The 21,158-nt window shown below is 37.2% G+C and overlaps 2 protein-coding genes and 1 long non-coding RNA gene across 8 annotated transcripts in view; 2 read left to right on the top strand and 1 right to left on the bottom strand.

Moving 5' to 3' along the window:
- Positions 1–21,158, top strand: part of LOC309476006 (uncharacterized protein) — a 235,965-nt gene that overhangs the window by 153,384 nt on the left and 61,423 nt on the right. The window lies entirely within an intron of this gene.
- Positions 4,104–21,158, top strand: part of LOC309476113 (uncharacterized protein) — a 43,741-nt gene continuing 26,686 nt past the window's right edge. For 2 of the 6 annotated variants that reach the window (XR_014197930.1, XR_014197931.1), the window contains exons 1-3: positions 4,104–4,509; positions 5,157–5,258; positions 14,092–14,256. Coding sequence is in view for 3 of the 6 variants with exons in the window: in XM_082139306.1 (XP_081995432.1) it covers positions 18,483–18,531; positions 19,150–19,479 (379 nt within the window). In the remaining 3 variants the exon portion in view is untranslated. Of the gene's footprint in view, positions 4,510–5,156; positions 5,259–5,560; positions 9,651–14,091; positions 14,257–18,381; positions 18,532–19,149; positions 19,480–21,158 lie in introns of those variants that run through there. The other 4 variants (XM_082139308.1, XM_082139307.1, XR_014197932.1 and 1 more) reach the window with 4 other exon arrangements.
- Positions 11,395–11,884, bottom strand: LOC309476381. Its single transcript, XR_014198084.1, has 2 exons — positions 11,770–11,884; positions 11,395–11,695 (listed from the first exon to the last, which is right to left on the bottom strand). It is a non-coding gene; the product is annotated as an uncharacterized lncRNA (long non-coding RNA).

Genomic DNA, 21,158 nt, shown 5'->3' with positions numbered 1-21,158 from the left:
GGCCTAGACTCTATATTAAACTAAAATACTGTATAATTTTTTTTTTTTAAATACATATATTTATATAAATTTTTTAATTATTTTCAATGCCAAAAATAGACCGTAAATATTGCATAAATATTAATAAATTCAATAAAATGATCTCAAAATACAAAATTAAAAAGAATAAATATTATAGAACAAAAATAAATTGCATTGGTTTTACTGGGATGGAGGAAGTTTCATTTTTAGGCCTCCGGTCACTTCTGACCGGGAAGGCCCAGGATGTGACTCCGAAACGAAGACCGTCTGAGGGTTAAAGTTGCAGGTTAACCACCACAACCAATTAATGTGTAAATTAAAGTGCTCTATATGTATATATTTAATTATTTCTGACTTAAAATGCCTTAAAATAACATTTATTGGGGTTTCTTCAGAGATAGCGTGTTTTTTCAGTTACTGGGTGATGACGTCATAAGAGGAACTCGCAACCCATACTCTGCTAGATTCCTACTGTATTATGGCTATTTGGAGAACGACTGAGGATGTGGGAAACCATCAAATTCTTTATGGACCACAGCCCTACAATTTTTAACCGGTCAGGCGTGAGAGAGGGGAGCCATGGCACTCAAAAGCCCCTTTCACACAGCGCTTTGAACCCGGCAAATTGCCGGCAAATTGCCAGAGCGCCTTCTGTGTGAACGCAAACTCGACCCGGGATTTATGCCGGGATCGATGCCGGGTCGGGACCTAGTAACATTGCCGTGTTCAGTCCCGGAACGCGCGCTGTGTGAACAAAAGCCGTAATAATGCCGTGTCGTAGTGATGATGCTGAAGCGCGGGATCGTTCGTCAGCTGTGAAACGGTACGTAAAGCGCAATTTTATGATCGAATCAGAGAAAAAAATGCACAAGCGTGGTTTCGCAACTCATAAGCAAACTTAAGACGCTGCTGAGATTACAAGTCACATCGATGTCACGTGTCTTTACGGCATTTTTACTGGTTGTGTGTGAACGCACTCTCTGATTCTGGAAAATCACTGGCAGTGTGAATGAACCAAAATCAAACGAACCCGGGTCAAATCCCGGGTCACTTTATCCGTGTATTTTCCGGAATCTCTGTGTGAAAGGGGCTAAAGAGTTATAAGTGCTTGGAGGAGAATGAGTGGGTTAGCCAGGTGTCCCGGTGAGTAACGTTAGCTACGTTAGAGTCTAGCCTGGTGCAAACTTAACCCGGATAATATAACGGAACAAGCAAGTCTTTTCAAAATATTGCCGTCATGTCGAATAGCAAGGAGGGACAACGACTGAAGACATTATTTACTTACAGTAAGTCAGTCCAAATCAGAGCTGTAGATGCACACACTGTGCAGGCATCGCTAGTCTCATCGACGCCTCAAACGGCATGTAGCCTAATATCCTTCCTCAATCCACGCATTATCAATTTCTCACGATTTAATTAGCGATGTTTAGTGTCAGAAAAGAAAAAGAGAGATCGATGTCCCCATCACTGTGTTTGTGTGGGCTATCAGCAGTGGAGAGTGTGTGCTGCCGTGAGGTGAACGCGTTTAGTTTAGTGGAACAGCTCGACCTGCGACCGGCTGATCTGACGTGCCTGAACCCGTTTGTTTTGTGAATAGGCCTAAGCTTATTCTCATTTCAGGCAGGATCACGGTCCCCTCGAAGTCAGCACACACGAGTATGTTTACAATGGAGTTATTTTATCCATTATTTTTTTTTTTAATCAATAAAACAAAATCATGTAAATCATAGGCTAATTTTCATTTTTGGGTGAACTATCCCTAGGACCATAGACATAAAATACAAATAAGACTACCAAATTGCCTATCACAGTTTTTGGCAAGTAAATCACATGATGTGACACATCCTATTGACCCTGTTCACATTTTTGGGTTTCTCAAAAGTGGAAGGCATCATAGTTGGGTTAACTTCTATAGCAGTGAATGAAAGACTACATTAAATATATTTTTTTGTGTTCCAACTTGCTCAAATAGCAAAAGAACAACTTTCAAAAAGAGTAAAAAAAAAAATAGATGGCAGTCGGAAGAGAGAAAGTTGTCAAGTTTGTCACAGCCGCGCTATTAGAAACACCCTCACAGCAGCGTTAACTAGTTTTTGTGTAATATAATACACATTTTGTGTTATATGCGTAATTATCTTTTAATATGACAGTATGTAACATGTACGTTAAAAGCGCATCTTCTGCACTAAACAATAATATTGCAATATTCTAGACTCTTACATGTACCTAACACCACACTTACATTTTTTTTTGTATTTTTGTATTTTCAAATGACAAATTACTTTTATTTTCATTAAATACTTTTTTCATAGCAGTACATTTTTATTTGATTTAAATACATTTGATGAGTAAGTATTTGTTATTTCTAATTAAATACTTTTTGATGTATTTGTGCCCATCTCTGGTTAAAGGTTGTCAGAAGAACTGCTCATGCTACATAGGATGCCGTTGCCAGGGGTTGGCAACCAAATAGGACACAGCATAATGAAACACTAGAGCAGCGACAGCAGCAGTGACTCCGAAAACAGCTAAACAAACTGTATAAACATTATTACAGAAATTAGTTAACACCCTGAATTGTAATCTGTTTGTCAGTTTCATTAATGGTTTTTTTTTTTTTTTTTTTTTTTGTACAAATGGCTACTTAATGTAACAGTTTTAACCAGTAAATACGTTTAAACCTACTCCACACATGTGTTTTAGTCTTTAAACATTTAGTTGTCAGTACCTTTGTCTCACACTCCAAACACCTGGATTGAACAGTAACCAGCCTAACCCAAAATCCTTTCTTTTTTTCTTCGATAGAATAAAAAAAGCTATCCCACTTGTGAAAGAATATTAGAAATACTAGACATTGCAATACAAATAATAGATATTGCATAAATATGCAAACGATATACTGTACATAGAAACAGAGCAGTATACAATTAACATCATTAATGGTAAACTTCTTTCTTGGATCTTGTTTGAATTGACAGGCTATTATAGGCTTGAAATTTAATTCCCTCTAAATGTGTTATGGGCCATGAGGACTGTCTGGTTAGTGAAAATGATCAAACATGATTTCATCTAGTAAAAGTTAACTTCACATGGTCATTTGTTTATTTTAACAACAACAAAGGGAAAAGAATGCTAACGATTACAAATGGAATGTTCAATATTTTTTCTTCTTTTTTTTTGCCTACCTATGAATTAAGAGGCATTGTTAACTCTTACATTATAATTACATGTACAGTCAAGGCATCAGATGAAAGCTTATCTTCCACTCTTAAAAGGTGTGCTCAGCTTTGTTTCTAGTATCAGGGAGATATGGCTCAGGATTCATGAATATAATTAAACCTTTTTAGCATATCTGTGTGATTCCGGGGAGTTAAAGCAGAATTTGAGGTAGCATTGTTTTGACCCTAATTACAAGTTTCCAGTAGCTTGTTGACCGGGTTGTCCACCCAGGTTGTGATCCTCAGACATCATAGATTTCATTTTTATATGACAACCTTTTACAGCAGCCCATGTCTGGTTTCCTAAAAAACAGGGGTTTTGCCCCCTGGGTATTGTTGATTTCTTGAAAATAATCGGCTATTAAAATACTTTCTTGTCACCTTCTCCTGTAAACAATATCGTGAATAGGTTCATATTGTGTATTCGCCCCTTTATGGTCAACTGTGTTAATTAAAATTATTGCCACCTTCAAAAGTAAAAACTCAGAATTACATGTTCCAGAACAATATGTTTATAGATTACAATTAATGAATTTATCTGTTGAACTTTAAAGTTGTTGATAATAATTGTGCAAAAAGTTGTGACTTTGATGGTGTATAATTTGCATAGTCCTCATATCCAGTAGAAAGTGAGTGAATTATTTTTAAAAAAAAAATATTATGTTCGTAAACCATTCAGAGATGACATTAATGACATACCATAGACTGTAAAAAAATAGGGTGCGACGTACCCCATCTTCTGTCACGTAAAAGTACACAACTGTCGACTTCGGTATGTTATCCGTGGCACTATCCACTCGTCATATATTGTCATGTGACAATAACTTTTGGCACTGGTCCCATCATACTGTGACTAAACATGCAGGAGCCATCTTGGTCTCACACACCCAGTCTCACGTCAGTTCGTGATGGTCACGTAATTTAATCTATTGATTCGTGCCACGGACACGTTTATTTCGTTATTTTCGTAGCACGTTTTTTAAACTAATGTATTTTCAATGGGAAGCGGCTTTCGTGATCACATCACGATTCTTTCTTCCTGTCGGCTGCAGCAGAGAAGCTGTTTAATCAGCATCACGAGATCTTATCTTAACATGGTTTATGTATTTTTTAATATTATTATTTCGGTCTTATTGCCAGGGAAGCTGGATTGCTTTGCTGTTTATTGATATTTTTTAAATTATATTTTATTAGTAAGAAATCGCGCTGAAGAAGTCTCGTTCCGAACACATCGCGATATTTGGCATCAGTTCACGTGTGTCAGATGTTGGTAAGTAGTAAATACCTAAATACGCTGTCCTAATAATGTGTGATTGATATAATGTCTTTTCTGTTTGTCGATATTAATCTGCCATTATATCTGCCATCTCCACGGAGACTTTGCGTTTCATTGCTTTCTAATTCAAAATAGGGTGATTAAACACTGCCTGTCACGTGACGTGCTATAGGCCTAGATATTCATATCAGATTAAAAATAGTACAAATAGTTCCAAAGTTGTATTTGTAGTAGAAGCACAGTAAAAACAACACTTACCATGCTTTTACCACATTAACATTAGTTTTACTGTGATAAGTGTAGTAAAAAGACAGTAAAACTTACCATGCTTTTACCACATTAACATTAGTTTTACTGTGATAAGTGTAGTAAAAAGACAGTAAAACTTACCATGCTTTAAACCTCAGTAACCTTAGTTTTACTGTGATTGGTGTAGCAAAGGACAGTAATCACAAAACTGACCATGCTTTTACCTCAGTATTGATAGTTTTAAAGTGATATTTGTTGTAAATGCATATTAACCACAACACTTGCCATGCTTTATAATGTAACATCCAATGTTTGTAAGGTAAATCAGTACTTGTTCCTTTAAATAATCCTATATATTATACATAATGATATTTTCTTTTCTGTTTTTTCAGCTGAAAAGACCAAAAGAGCCTTTCGGACTCAGTCAGCCCATTATTGTTGGAGGAGAAGTAAACGGAGGAGACGGACAGCTGCAAAGGCAAATATTCACAATGGTGTGTATGTGTTGGTTTTAACCCTAAATCAAACATTTTATCAAGCATTTGTTGTTTCTTAAAACTTTTCTCACAAAACCCATAGCCCAATCAGTACAAACATAGTCTGAAAGTCTTAATAATTCACAAGATTTAACAAGTTGTCAAATTCGTGTGATACTCGTACATATTTGTATACTCGAACACAATCCTGCAGCTTTTACTCCTAGTGCTGTCATTGGCTACTGCCTCAATGTCACACACGTACACTGTCAGAAACTTTATATTAATTGCAAATTGGTCCCCGTCTGTTTATGTTCCAGTGATACCTGGGGCCTATACCACGAAGCCGGTTTAGGTGGCTAGCCAGCTATGCTTCAGTTTAGTTTCCGCCAACCCTGGGTTTTAGGTACTATGAAAGTAGCTTGGCTTTAATCGGTGTTCGTTGCCATGGTATCTTACGCTGCACGGCTAACCTGCTCCGGGGCAGGTTATGTTCTGGATTCGACATCTCAGACTGAAGTTTGACCAATCAGCTGTGAGCAAAGAAACATATAGGTTACGTAACTTATTCCAAGTGTCTGTTGCAATGACTTCACCTTTTCTTCTAAATCCGGTGGACATCTCAGCACAAATTGTTAGACGAGCACTTCGTAAAGAAAGAGTTTTTAGCCAGACAAAATCCCCTTGCCTTTCCTGATAGTTACTTGTATGAAAGATACAGATTTTCCGCGTAAGGAATGTCTTATCTTTGCAAACTTATTGAGCCGCACATAAAGAATTTAACACGTCGAATTCATGCACTTACTGTACCGCAAATGGTATTGCGTTGCGTTTTTTTGCAATATATACTTGCACAGTGTGTGACGCACAGAACCTAGGGGAAAACACGGTTTGTCCAACCATTCGCAAAGTGGTCCTCGCTCTGCAGGAGTACATGAATAGTTTCATTAATAGTGTTCCCCGGACATTTATCGACCATGTCCTTAAAAGAGGGCTTTTATAAAATTGCCGGTAAGATATATTGATAGGGTGACATCATATAATCCCTTTTTTTTTTTTTTTTTTTTAAAAGCAAATTTCACAAATGTACTATAAAGGAATTAGCCACTCGCAAATAATCTTAGGGCAATGCAAACAGTTTGTGCTGTATTTAAAGCCAGACTCCGACAAGTCGAAAATAAATGTGCGTTTCCAACAATTTAATAATGTAAACGACAATCTCACGAGTCACGAGAAAAAAAAAAAAACATCTCAGAAAGTGCACTATCGCGCTGCGCTGGACTTCCCGTATCAGCTCCGCTTATGAAGCCGCGATCTAATCCTGTTTACATGAAATAAGCCTGCTCCCGAGCAGGTTTAAGATTGCGCAGCTGTTGCTATGACAGCAAGTTCAGGATGAGCTTCGAAGAACCAAACGATCCAAGATCATGCCAAATCGCCAACAATCAAATCCAGCTAACTGAGTTAGCGACGTACGAAGAATGAGCCCCAGGGGTTTAGTTACCCTTTAACACATGGTTACCGAGTCGATCGTTCCCTGGGATGTGTTTTCATCAAAATCGAATGTAAAGAGTTTTATCTCTAAAATCAGATTAGCTTATAACGCTAGTGTATGGGGCACAGAGTAAGTAAAGGTAAATCGCTAGTTAATACTACTAACAAGGCTCAAAATAGCCTCACACTATCACGGTAGCATAATGAGGGTCCCTACATGCAAACCGAGTCATTGAGAACTTTGTAAATGTACAGAGAGTTTAATAAGAAGATACTTTATAAAGACAGTACATTACGCGTTTACAGGCATCATCTAGGATAACAGTCTCGATTAATCAAGTCACGAACGCGAGTCACGAACCTTGCCCCAATATTTAAATGAATCACTCAAGGTGATTTACTAAGGTTTGCACTCATCAATGTACTGGTGTGTGCGCCATTATTAACCTCCCAAAAAAGCACGTCTTAAACCAGACGCTAGCTGGTAGATTGTGTTGGTCTTTATGGAAATGATCTGACTGGGTCTGTGTTGTTTAATTTGCGTATTGACAGTAGATCATGAGCAGAACTTTCGGCGCATCTTTGGAATTTCACTCTTGTGCTAATTTGCCCTGTTTAGTAAATCTGCCCCTTAGCATTATGTAGCATATGAGTGATAGAATAACGTGTTAAAAGATCAGCGAGTGCTTGATGTTTTTAAATATATCCTATAGAGGTTTAAAGCAGCTACAGTGATCCAGACTGAAACAGTGATTTGGCATGTGAATTATTATTTCCTGTCTGTTTAAATCCACACAGATAGAACTAACTGCATTTCCACAAATAACTCTCAAGATAAAAAAATATATATATATATATATATATATATATATATATATATATATATATATATGTTTGTCTTGTTTTCCATTAAATCAAGATACATTTAGTTAAGAAGCAAAATTACTTTAGATAAAGGTCTTGTTTTGTAAAAAATAAAATAATAAAAATCATACACATTAAGTGCGTCTCCCTATAGGGTCAGAAAAATAAACTTAATTCAAGAAGAACAGATCTGACAGATATTCCCCTTATTTTAAGCATTAACACACTTAATTTAGATTTTTTAGGAGTTAGATACTGTTTGCTCCTCTGTATTTTAGTACATTATAAAACAGTATGCAATAATAACATAGACCTACTGAGTGTAAATTATTATATTTATTAAATAAATGCCGCCTTATTGGGACAATAAAGCCCTCCATACACCTACCCGATAAACACTTTATTATAAAATAACCGGGAGGAATTAAACTTTTTTACACATATTTTCTTAATATTTATTGAAATCAAACACCTTTCCAATCTGATATGTGATCGGAAAAGGAAGTAGAACGAGTTTGGCTAAAGGCGGATTCAAACTTGGGTCGATCGGATCAAAAAGTATTTACAACGTGCCTTACTACGCCACTGCTTCTGACAGGTTACAGCTGTTTTTGGGCTTTTCTCTGGCCCAATCAGACACTGGTGGGCACTGGTTAGTGTAAAAAAAGGGGTAGTGTGGCGCAATGGATAAGACACATGCCTTTGGTGTGAGAGACCCAGGTTCGAATCCACCAATGTGTCCCTGAGCAAGACACTTAACCCCTAGTTGCTCCAGAGGCGTGCGACCTCTGACATATATAGCAATTGTAAGTCACTTTGGATAAAAGCGTCAGCTAAATGAATAAATGTAAATGTAAATACTCTCCGCCAGTAAGTGTAAATAAACACTCCATATAAGGACTCAGGTAATCAGAGGTAATCAGATAATCAGAGAAACAGGTGTGACTCTAACCAGTAACCAAGGCAACAGACGGTAATCAAACAAGCGGGAAAACTAGAACAAATGAAACATGCTCGACACAGAACATGACCCTTACACAACTTTTAGATATTAGTTGTGGAAAACAAGACAAAAATTCAAAGTAAGAAAATACATTGTATAACCACAAGTGCTCTTAACAGTCTGCATTTTTGACACTGTAGGTGTTTTTACTGGAAATGTTGCTGTAACTGGAAATGTCTTGTGTCCTTATTGTTAATGTTTCTAATTTAACCACTAACTCTAACCCTTGGTTATGCACCTTGATCAGAAAACAATGGTTTACCAACTCTTAGTGGCTCTGGAACCAAAACCTGCCTTAATAAGCTTAGAAATTCATCGACTTATCTTATGGTGAAGCACCTTGTTGGGAGCATTTATTCTATTCAATGCCTGTAACTCGACCCATATATGATACAGGCTGCATTAAAAGTTTTTACTATGGCAGTAAACCTGTGAAATACTAGATGTGATGTTTGTCAGCAGGAGTGTTACAATGTAGAACAAAACATCTGTAACGTTTTATGAGGTGCTAATTTTTTTTTTTTACGAGGAGACGTTATTTGTCTGTTTTTCCATCTTGTGTCTCTTTTCAGTTTTTTTATTTTTTTTATTGTATTTTGTGTTTGTCTTGTAGAAAAATATCACTTTACTTAATTATGTGGTCTACTTTATAAGTAACTTCAGCTTGTCAACTTATATTATTCATTGGTTCTTTTGGCAGATATCTTGTTCTCTTGTTCCTATTTTTGGATTTGTCTTTCATCTGGTGTCAATTAATATGTAAATAACCTCATGTCACGTGATATTTTTATTTGTCAGGTAAATGTTTAAAGAAGTCATTTTACCACAAATCAGTTAGAAGTAAAGGCAAATATTGTAGTTTTCCTAACACTTTTTTTTGTAAGATATTGTTTGCATTCTGGGCTGAATATTAGACATTTTCCTTAGTTTTCCTTATCTTTACATTAGCCTTGGGAAAAAAGTGCCTTTTAAGCAGTTTATGTGGGTCAAGAAAATCTTTCCATCTTTACTGTATGTGGTGATTAATATTAAAACATGATTCACTTATAGCGGATGGAATCTGTGTCTCTCTAAACTTTCTCCAGCTGTTATTAGTGATTCTTAATACAGTAAACCTGTTATATCACATACCACTCAGAAATGACTCTGTAAAGATCACATATGAAATTATGATTTTATAGTAGGAACCATTTCAGTTGTAGGCTGATACGGGGAAATATGATTGCATGTCAGTTGCAGTATATGGTTTAGCAATGCATAATTTTGGTCAATAATGTTATTCTTGACTAGGCAAATACCACATTACCGGCATGATATATAAAAATGTATTTTTGAAAGCCAAAGCAATATTTTGAATAAAAAATGAAATGCTATTATTTGAGTCATATGGTGAAAAATGTGTGTGTGGAGAAATCAGGATGTGTGTTTTTGTCCACTGTTTGTCTGATGAGTGAAAGTGAGAATGAGTGATGTTCTTCTGCTGTTTGTTTTCATGTTACATTATGACATATTATCCAGACCTACAATCTTTATGATCTGTAGAAAAAAATATTTTTATAGTACTTTCCTGGTGTGTTTAGCTGGTGTGATTCACCACAGTATCTCTCTGTAAAAAGTTTTTTTTGTTTTTTTTGTTAACCTAATAAACAAAAGAAGTCTGTCTTTAATTGAGTTAGTTATTATTATAAACGGGCATCAGGAGGCAGCGCACTTTTCAAGTAGATGTCTTATTTAGTTCATTATAGACTAGTGTTGGGAGAAATTAAGGAGCTTTTTGAAACTGAATCAATTGAACAAACTGATTCGAAAAATGATTCACTGTTTCGAATCGTTCGAATCTCCACACTCTGGCGACCCCTGCTGGTCACAACAGTGTAAATGCAACAAAAACTCAGTCCAAACAGGCATAAAACACCTTCTTCTACAAACCCATTGTAAACGTTGAAGGTAAACTATTACAGAATATGAACTAATCATATAATGCCAATACCATTGTTTTGCTTGTTTTATGGAGAGCTTGGTTAATCAAAACAAAAGACCATGAACTACAACTCTATATTTTTATTATAAAAATGTGTAATCAAATGCCAACGATATATAAAAATGATATAGAGACACTCATGGGTTCACATAGATCATCGCCCCTTAGCGGCGAACCATTCAAAGCTCTGACGTAACGAAGCCTCGTTCACTGAAATCACGTGACTTTGGCAGTTTGATTATTCTTTCCGAACCACTGAATATCACAAAAGTTGCTGTTCACAAGAATAATGTTATTAACACATTAGTCCGTTTTCCTGTGAACATTGTTTCCTGTTGAGTTCACAGTGCTCTGATGCATTTCCTTAAAAAACCCACCAGATAGAGATATTTATCAATTAAATCAATATCATAAAATTAACTCAAAAAAAGAAAGGTGTAAATTTCAGTCAAGGATATTGATAGAGCTGATTATCTGTTGCTCTCTAATAATAAGTCTTACAGGTGTGGATTGGACCGACATGAGGGTGAGTGAATTATGGCCATTTTAATATTTAGGTGAGATAACCTTTTAATATTGAGTCAATTTAATATCAGTCACATGATGGCAGAAACTTGCACACAAAGACAAACTCTGTAACAATGCTATAACATCGCTAAACCTACCTGTCTTATAGCAACAATACAATTTTGACTAAATGTGCAGCTACAAAATCTGTAATTACTGTTTTGTTTTTTTGCCTTGGAATGAATGTTATGTTCAGTCATTCAGTCAAACAGCATTGATTTTCAGTAGGCCTACGTTATAAAAACTGTTTTTTTTTTGTAAAGCAGAAGTCAAACTAGTTTCATCTAAACAGTAATGGGGAAAAATGCCCTTCAACCACATTTTATTGACAGACACAAACTGACAACAACCACACACTTCCGATTAGGAATGGAGAAACAAAGCATTTTAAAGCGATGAAAGTTTCATGAAAACTTTCAAAGCATCAGGAGTGTCTAAAACAGCGCCATCATGTGGTGTGTGTGTGTGTGTGTGTGTTAAATTAGACTTGAACGTCCATAACCCGTCGTCACACATCCTTACAGGAAAGGTGAAGTAGTCACGTGACTGCAAAGAAAGTGTGGTGTTTAGGAAAATCAATACGTGGAGCATTGAAGCTTCCTGAAACAATACTAACTTACAGTAATGCCACGTGATATTTGTCCACCCATCAGGTCAAACCACATTTCTGTGGTGTAAAGAGAGAGAGAGAGAAAGACAAAAGGGAGATGTAAATGCACAGTCGGGATTGTGAGGCGTTAAAGGAACACTCCACCGTTTTTTGAAATAGGGCTTATTCACCTTCTTTCCTACATTTAGATAGGTGGCCAAATGCATTTTTGTCTCAATGCATGCATTGTTTTAGTTTGACAGGGTTGGCGCTAGCTTAGCTTAGCATAATGAATGGAATCCTTTGTTGCCAGCTAGCATGTCATGAGTAAAAGTGATATAAAAAAAAAAAAACCCACCTAATTACTTCTTGTGGCCTGCGTATTCACAACGAGTACAAATAGCGATGCAGATTAACATTAGGCGATTTCCTATGCAGATTTTGATTTGGGACTATATTAGGGGGAAGCACAGGCGAAGCACTGCTACTTGGGCGCAGAGATATCACGCCCAAGTAGCAGTGCTTCGCCTGTGCTTCCCCCTAATATAGTCCTTAATATATAAGTCAATATCTGCCTAGGAAATCGCCTAGTGTTAATCTGCATCGCTATTTGTACTTGTTGTGAATACGCAGGCCACAAGAAGTAATTAGGTAAGGTTTTTTTTATTTTTTATATCACTTTTATTCAGGACATGCTAGCTGGCAACAAAGGATTCCATTCATTATGCTAAGCTAAGCTCACGCCGACCCTGTCAAACTAAAACAATGCATGCACTGAGACAAAAATGCATTTGCCCACCTATCTAAATGTGGGAAAGAAGGTGAATAAGCCCTATTTCAAAAAACGGTGGAGTGTTCCTTTAAGAGTCGAACTTTAAAATGCTTAATTGATTCATACAGTTTTGATGATTGGTAAAGTTATGAGAATAATTATTTAGCCTTTCATGAATCCATCTCTGAATATCTCTCTTCAAACCCCTCAGAATGATCCTGCTGTGTGTCTGCTGGGATTTCCAAATAATACTCAGTTAAACCAGTCCAAAATTGTTAAATGCCTGGCTTAGAATAAAAATCTGAAGTTTGAATATAATGTCATCAATAGATTTTAATGTGTGCTACATGTGGTGATTCTCAGTCCCCATAGACTCAGATAAGGTTATCAAAAGCTGGATCTTATCTTCTCATGGCGACAGGTGCGTACTCTGTGTGATCCTCTTCTTTAACATTCTGTAAAAAAAAAAAAAAAAAAAACACAATCACTAGATATATCTTTTAAAAATGATTCATCTATATTGGTGGTTTTTACACAGGACATCAAATAATGATATCCGCTTGTTATCTTATACATATTCAATAAAAGTAAAAGAAAAAAAAACGCTTTACGATAGTTTGCCAACATACAAGCTATAGTTGAAATATGTCATCTAACTTTTTAAACGTGCAAATAAAACTCGTGAAATGCATGTTCTCTTCTGCATACAGCATAATTAGTGTAACATTTAATTAAAGCATATATATATAGGCTATATATATTATATGCTTTAATTAAATGTTAAAACATGCACTCGCGAAATGCATGTTCTCTTCAACATAATATATACAGTACAGGCCAAAAGTTTGGAAACATTACTATTTTTAATGTTTTTGAAAGAAGTTTCTTCTGCTCATCAAGCCTGCATTTATTTGATCAAAATGTAATATTGTGATATATTATTACAATTTAAAATAATTGGTTTTGTGAACCACCCTACTAAAAACTTAAATATCTTGGAAACAGTAGCCAATCACTTGTTCTAACTGTCATATTTGAATTTAGCACATCAACATACATAATTAATAGCACATTTTATCTCTGAAGCAGACGACTTCTAATAAAGTGTAGACCGGTGTTATTTGGATTCACTGAGATGGCATTTCTGTTTGTACTTCGTGTGCCATTATGTACATAACTCAGTAACGTCACATATTATTTTGGTTTATTTCAATGAAAAGGAACTAGAGGGTGTTCACCTTATGATCTTTAGGGCTATCAGTTGATAGTTTCACAGACGAGGCTTAAGCCTAGTCCCAGACTAAAATGCATGTTTGAGATGTTTTAACTGAAAGCAACTTGCACTGACATATCTTAAAATATGCCAGTGCCATTGTTTTGTCTCAAGATGCACACCAGTAATGTTTCTTTCTAAGGCATGATTATAAAAGCAACTTAAATGTGCTAATTGAACTAAGGCCTAATCCTTGCGTAATCTAAACCCTTGTCTGTGAAACAGGCCGGAGGGTATATTTAATACTTGTTTAAAAGCAGTAGGTAACACACTTGCCTTTTGGGTCTGTTTGTTTGTGTCTCCTGCAGATCCAGAAGATCACGACTACAGCAACAATCATCAGAGATCCAGCAGAGATCAACACTATCAGAGACACTGAGACTGGCTGTGAAGTAGACCGACCGTCCCGTTCTGTAATGATAAAGAAAGAAGTGAACGCATCAGTCTGATCTCCAACAGAAGCCAGAGATCAGGTCAGTAAATACACACATATATCATCAGTGCTGTGGTACCTGCACATGTGTGACAGAGTGTGTTGATGTCCAGATGTGTGGTCTGGTTGCTGATGGGATTGTTCAGCACACAGCTGTAGGTGTTTTTATCCTGATATTCCACCTCCAGAGGTAGAGAGAGACTGATGCTGAGATCACACACACTGATGCTGGACAATACACTGATTCCTGCGTACCAGGAGAGAGTCGCATCACTCACATTCAACACTGATGAACACACCAATGAACATGATGATGATGAGGATGAACAGTCTCTGCTGATGACAGGAACAGGCAGACGAGCTGAAAAATAAATGGAAATCTCAGAATTCAGTTAGATCAGTGATTGTTTATTGTGATGAAAGTGAGTGTGTCTGTGATCTCAAACAAGGAAACGATTACGGGATGCCTAAACCTGTTCCTGGAGGTCCACTGTCCTAGAGTTCGGCTCCAACCCTATTAAACACTCCTGAACCAACTAACAAAGTCCTTCAGACTTATGAGAAACTTCCAAGGGTTTTGGAGCTACGCTTTGGAGGACAGTGAACAGGATGGACACCCAATTTGAATAAAATAAGAATATCCACCTTTTTTCAATGCCCCATGAGGCTTTGCATGAATTATTGTAGTAAATTCCATTAAACTGTAAAAAAAAAAAATCAGCGAAAGCTTCACTCTGAAAGCAAAAAGCATTTTCAAAAACTGGATACAATTAGATGTTATGGTTCTCACCATTCAAACACTGAACATTAAAAGCAAATTTAAAAAATATAAAAGCATTCGAACAGACCATGAATGACACCAATAGCTTGACGTGTTAAATATCACTGTAGTGATGCCGTATATGTCTGTATTATGGAACATAGGTTGCCTTAATCAAAATGATCATTAACTGGAACTTTGAGTAATAATATTTCAAAGTGATTTCCGTCAATATGACAGACAATAAATATTGTATTTACCTGCCTTAGAAACATTCCAGTAAACACTGTTCATAGGGATAAGACAATTACATTTTACATTTTAAAGCATTCGTGTGAAAACAAACCTAGAAAATTGAGGATTTGCGGAGAAAAACGAGGGATTCATAATGCATTCCAGTGAATTATTCATGGAAAAGCTTATATCGAAAATTAAAACGGGAGAAAAGACTACAAATGCGTAGTATATGTTGCCATTTGTATATTGTTACAGTGGAATACAAAGGAATAAGGATATATTCTTGTCACATATTATACCAAACATTACATTATTCTCATGATGTCTGAAAATAGAACATGAAGGAAATTGTACAGCTCATTCAGTCAAATTGACGTATAAGGATTATTGGTAGTGCAACCTTCTGATTTAAAATGATTTGTTTTAGTCTTTTGAGTGGAACTTTCCCAAACATGAAGTATCTCAATTCAAAATGCAGTAGATCTCGACTCACCATAGACAGAAACACTGAATGATTTTGATATCAGGTTCACTCCAGTTATCTCTAGTTTATAATCTCCAGTATGTTCAGTTGTGGTGTTTGTGACGGTCAGAGATCCAGTTTGATCGTCCAGCTTCAGTCTGTCTCTGAATCTCCCATCAAGAACATCATATGTGGAGAAGAGTTGCTTCTGTCGGTTGATTTTAGCTATCAGAGAGTTTTCAGCTCCATATCTCCACAATATATCATCATCTTTATGTATTTCAGTAAGATCAGGGTTTAGAGTGACTGAATCTCCCTCCATCACTGACACTGAATCACCAAACACACCTGGAGAACATGAAAGGGTTTTGTCACAGATTAATGCTTCTGGTGGTTTGCAAAGCCTGAAATCATTTTTAGTTTGTAATGTTAAAATATGAATCACGTGCATAGAGAAAAAACAAAATAAATAAAAACGCGAAGTTACGTGTCAAGTTTAATTCAGGATGTTTTCAATACATTTTTTAAATTGAGCTATTTATATCAGTCGACATGCTCAGTGCTTCTTAATACTTTAAAATTCACTCAGGATTCCTCTGTTTTTGCCAAATTATAGATCATAGATGGAGGATTTTCATTTGTATGTCAAGTTTTGAAACTGATATTCAAAAAATTGCCTGCGATTTAAGCAGCTCAATGTTAGATTCACTTTCTGAGCCTCCATTAGTTTAGTTTATATTAGCCACACAAATGTCCATTGTTTTCCATGACCCCCCAACATATATTACATTTCCATGCAATATTTCACGATTTTAAAACTCCCTGATAATTTCAGGACCCTGTATGCTCAAATAAAGAGACCTGAATCTAACCTATAATACCGTTATATAAATGTTTATAACTTACCACCACACAAACAGAAGAAGACAAGCATGTGCAACATTTTCTTCAATACCTCAGTGGAAGGTCTGACCTAATAATGCTCTCCAAAACATCATTTAAACTGATTTGAATGATTATGGTGTGTGTGAATCCTCCCCCAACAGAGTTTGACGACCCTCCTAGTTCACACACACACACACACACACACACACACACACACACACACACACACACACACACACACACACCATCTCACATACCATTTTTACTGAAGTGATAGTTCACTAGATCATTTCTGAGTCAATCTGGAACTGTGGTCTGTTTTTTTCCAGAAGTGAATGTGGTTTGAACTGTTGGATAGACAAAGTCATTAAGAGAAGTGTAATGTGTGTTTAGTTTGTTGGCGAAGGGCATTTTCCTGTCCAGTTTTTATGAACCTGATCACAGAACAGCTGTCAAATGTCAAAATAAAAACTTTGTTTGACAGAGGTAATATTACTTACTAACTAATGGAGTTTAGCTTAAAAACAACACATTAGACATATAGTCTTTTCACTATAATGTCTGTGCCAGTGAATGCTTAATAATGTTTAAATTAATCCAAGTAACTAATAGACAATACTAGTTATATGGATTCATTTAAAGGAGAACTTGGTAACTTTTTTAACTTAATAAAACTGTCTAGAAATCATTTGGATGGTTAAACAACCTGTTCTGGTGATATTGGTGACTTTCCCCGCTCCCCCCAGCGTTCCCAGGCGGAAAACCAACCTTGCAACTTGCGCACTGCCGTCCCGGCAAAGTGAAATTGGAAGTCTCGTCAGAAGCGAGAACTAGAACGAGAACGAGCGCGAAACACAAATTGCTTTACGGCAATTCGACATAAACACACACGCATGTATGATGTATTACCAGATTACTCACCTCGGTAGACATTGTTCTACACGATACAGTTGGCTTGCTCCGATCAAAACAAACGCACATGAGCAGTGGTAGAGAGGGGGAGGAGGCCGCCGCAAGTGAGTTTTTTACGACTGTGTTGTGAAATATACACCCCCCCCCCCCCCCCCCCCCCCCCCCCACAGCTGTAGGGGGAGCTCGTGGGGAAAACATGCGACAACAAAAGGGAAAATCAGCGAAGAAGTGACTAGAGTTCGCTAGAGTTACAGAGTTCTCCTTTAACACAAAGCATTCAGTCTTGCCGTTTTTCTCCATACATTTTTTTCGGGAACTTATAACCAAAAACAGGTTTTTACTGGCGATTTTTTACAGTCTTTAAAATAAATATGTTCTTACGTTACTCGTTTTGGCTAAAAGAAGGCAAAAGTATAGCCTACTTTTGCTTAAAACACGCCCGGCCATTTGCATACCGGGGCTTTACGCACATCTCTCCTTCCTCATTGTGACGCTCTCTAAAGACGGACACTGAGATCCTCATCTGTGATCGGGAAACCTATCAAAGTTAGACATCTTGAAGGACATCTCAATTTTCTAACAGGACCACCAGTGAGGAAGCTTGCTGAGGAGTCATGAGCGAGCTCACTGGTGTTTCCATTGCGGAAGCCTGTCATGTTGAAAAGACACGTAAATTCTCCTTCCCCTTCACATCTGTCACAATAATTATAACTTATGTTTTAATCTGTTAACTGTGTGAATCCTACCACAACAGAGAGGATAGCCTACGCTTTCACATGCGTACACTTGCATGTTGCGTGCATGTGTTTTTAATCTGTTACATATATAAGATTACAATGTCAAATGATAACATTTTTCTACTATGCCGTGATTCGATCTAAGGACTGCCCATGGAAAACACAAAACAACCTAACGTAGCCCAACTCTATCGTTTTCGTTTCATTTTTACGACAAGAGGAACAGAACACTTGTATTTAATCGAATCTTTTCATGAGTAAACGTGGGGGAAATGAAATTTATATTTATTTTGATCTCAGCGAGTATTTTGCTCGACCGTGGTAAGACATTTATTTGTTGCCTTTATCTCTTTTCTCTACGATTTAAAATAAAATTGTAATTAATTTGAGTTTCATTACTAATTTAACTCGACATAAATTCATTTATTGTTTATATTTTGTATGTCTCTTTTCCCCCTACAAGAAATCTCTCTCTCTCTCTCTCTCTCTCTCTCTCTCTCTCTCTCTCTCTCTGTGTGTGTGTGTGAAGTCACTGTGGATAAAAGCATCTGTGAATGCATAAAAATGTAAATGTAAACATGTTATTTACGTGGGATATTTAAACTGTAAACTGAAAATAATTTATATTAGTAATATCAGAAGTCTATGAAAATATGCTGTGATCACTACTTGGTTGTATGAATGCTGGGTTTTATATGTGTGAGAATGGGGAATTTAAATCAGATCATTCATGAGACTCGAGTATGTTTGTCTGATGAGTGAATGTGTAAACTAATAATGTTCTTCTGCTGTTTGTTTGCATCGGTTACATTATGAATCCAGACATATTTCTTTGCACACAATCTTTGTGATCTGTAGAATAAAATATATTCACACCACTATTGTTTAGTTTAATTTGGCTTATAATGCCATTTATAAACCGGTTCAATTCTTCTCCAGGTGTTGGTGTTGGATCAGATGAAGTGTCAGTGTCAGTGATGGAGGGAGATTCAGTCACTTTATACACTGCTGTTCAAACAAACCAACAAGAAAAGATTAAATGGTATTTTAATGATGTTCGCATCGCTCAAATCAACGGAGATCTCAGTTGTAACTGTACGGATGTTCAGTGTAATGAAGGTACTGAGAGATTCAGAGACAGACTGAAGCTGGATCATCAGACTGGATCTCTGACCATCACAAACATCACAAACACAGACTCTGGAGTATATAAACTAAAGATTATCAACAACAATAACAATGATAGGACCTTTAATGTTTCTGTCCATGGTGAGTTGTTTACTGAATGTTTAAAACCAGTTTATATATATTCAGGTCATTGTGTTTATTAGCTGAAATAATTTTTTCTTTACAGTTACCTTCATCATTACTCAGTTCCGTTTGAATTAGAAATTAATTGAATGAGTTTCTTTCTTATCATCTGTTTAAATGCATCTATTATATCATACTCATTGTTCCCTTTCGAGAGAACTTGGCTCTGTCATTTCCTGAAGCAGAAAAAAGTTTGTCTTATTGTGTTGTGTGAAAGAAACAGAGAGAGGAGAAGAAAAAAACAGCGAGCTAACAGTTTAAAAGATTTGTCTCTCGTTGCCAGCTTTATACACCGGGCGAAGGAGTCGTGTGTCATATGTTTGAATGGGTCTCCCTTGCTTCTCCGGCTAGCTCTGCAACTCTTGGTCTGTATCTTGCCCAGGTTGGATAAGAGCAGTTTGCTCCCTTCTGTTTCAGAGGAACTAGATGTGGAGTCAGTAATAGACATTGCATCTAAGTCTGATACACTTCGCTCCTATCAAAGCCCCGCATGTGATGACCTATGGGAGCTTATAACTCGTTCCACGGGGCGACTAAGTTTGTATTGGTCCGGTCCAAAGCACGAGATTGTCTGTGGCCACTTAGAAGGAAAATATCTGCCATGTGTGGCGGGAGTAGCAACGACAGACACAGTGGGTAAGATGTCAGGCCTCGGAGAGGCATTTATAAACATAAATAAATGGTGGGGTCCCGGTGGCTCCAGCGGCTCATCTTCCCAAGGGAAAGATAAGAAAGGCCATTCTTTGGCATGTGCATCCCTGCACGGACATACGGGTCTGGCGACTCACGACTTGGAGAGCTGGAATCCCTCTCCGCTCCCCTCCTAGACCTGCAAGGACACCAGTATACATCCACGGGGAAAAGAAACCGGTCTCCCGAGGAGATGCGCACTTAGCATTTAACACTGGCTCCATTCGATTTAGATGTGCCTCATCGCGCGCCTCATGTGCCTTTTCGCCTCTTACACCACCTCCACCTGACGAAGAGTGGCAATTTAAGTGTCAGGGTGGTGATGAGAATAAGGGGGAGGCAGCCAATCCAAAATACAGGTCATAAGTCCCTATAGCTCCGGTGAGTCGTTCCTTTCTTCCGGACCTGCACACTGAGGTTGTGGGTTCGTGGAAGCACCCTTACTTTGCTTGCATAATTCCTTTAAATTCATGTCACACGATTATTGTGTGTGCGTGGTTATGGACAAATGCCTCAGGTTGAAGAGAATTAAGCAAGCAATCTGTCCCTGGGGACATTTTTTGTCACTGAAGGCTCCCCTTCTGCCATCCAAGCCATGTCAGATAATATCTAGGCTGGTTGGCAAATTGGTGACAGGGCAGGCTGGTGGTGCCCTTCACTCCATGCAGGTGCTGCAGGCTTACCAAGCTGACCTACTCAAAGACTTGGAGCAGGGTGAGGGTCTATTCCCAGAGGCATCAAACGATCTATGGCGCAATGGTAGTGAAGGCATTTGTGGCTTAACCCGTCGGGCATTAAGGAGAGTGAAAAGACCTTCCACCTTGATGCCCCAGTCTCACCTTCTAGAGTTTTTGGAAGTTCAGGGAATGTATCTCTCCCGATCAAATTTGGGTTCTGAAATTGGGTTAAAATTATAAAAAAATAAAAAATAAAATAAAAAAACCTGA

This window comes from Leuciscus leuciscus, assembly GCF_965113295.1.
Source record: "Leuciscus leuciscus genome assembly, chromosome: 15".
NCBI lineage: Eukaryota > Metazoa > Chordata > Actinopteri > Cypriniformes > Leuciscidae > Leuciscus > Leuciscus leuciscus.
The sequence above is the reverse complement of the archived record's forward strand: the minus strand, read 5'-3'. Positions and strand labels throughout refer to the sequence as shown.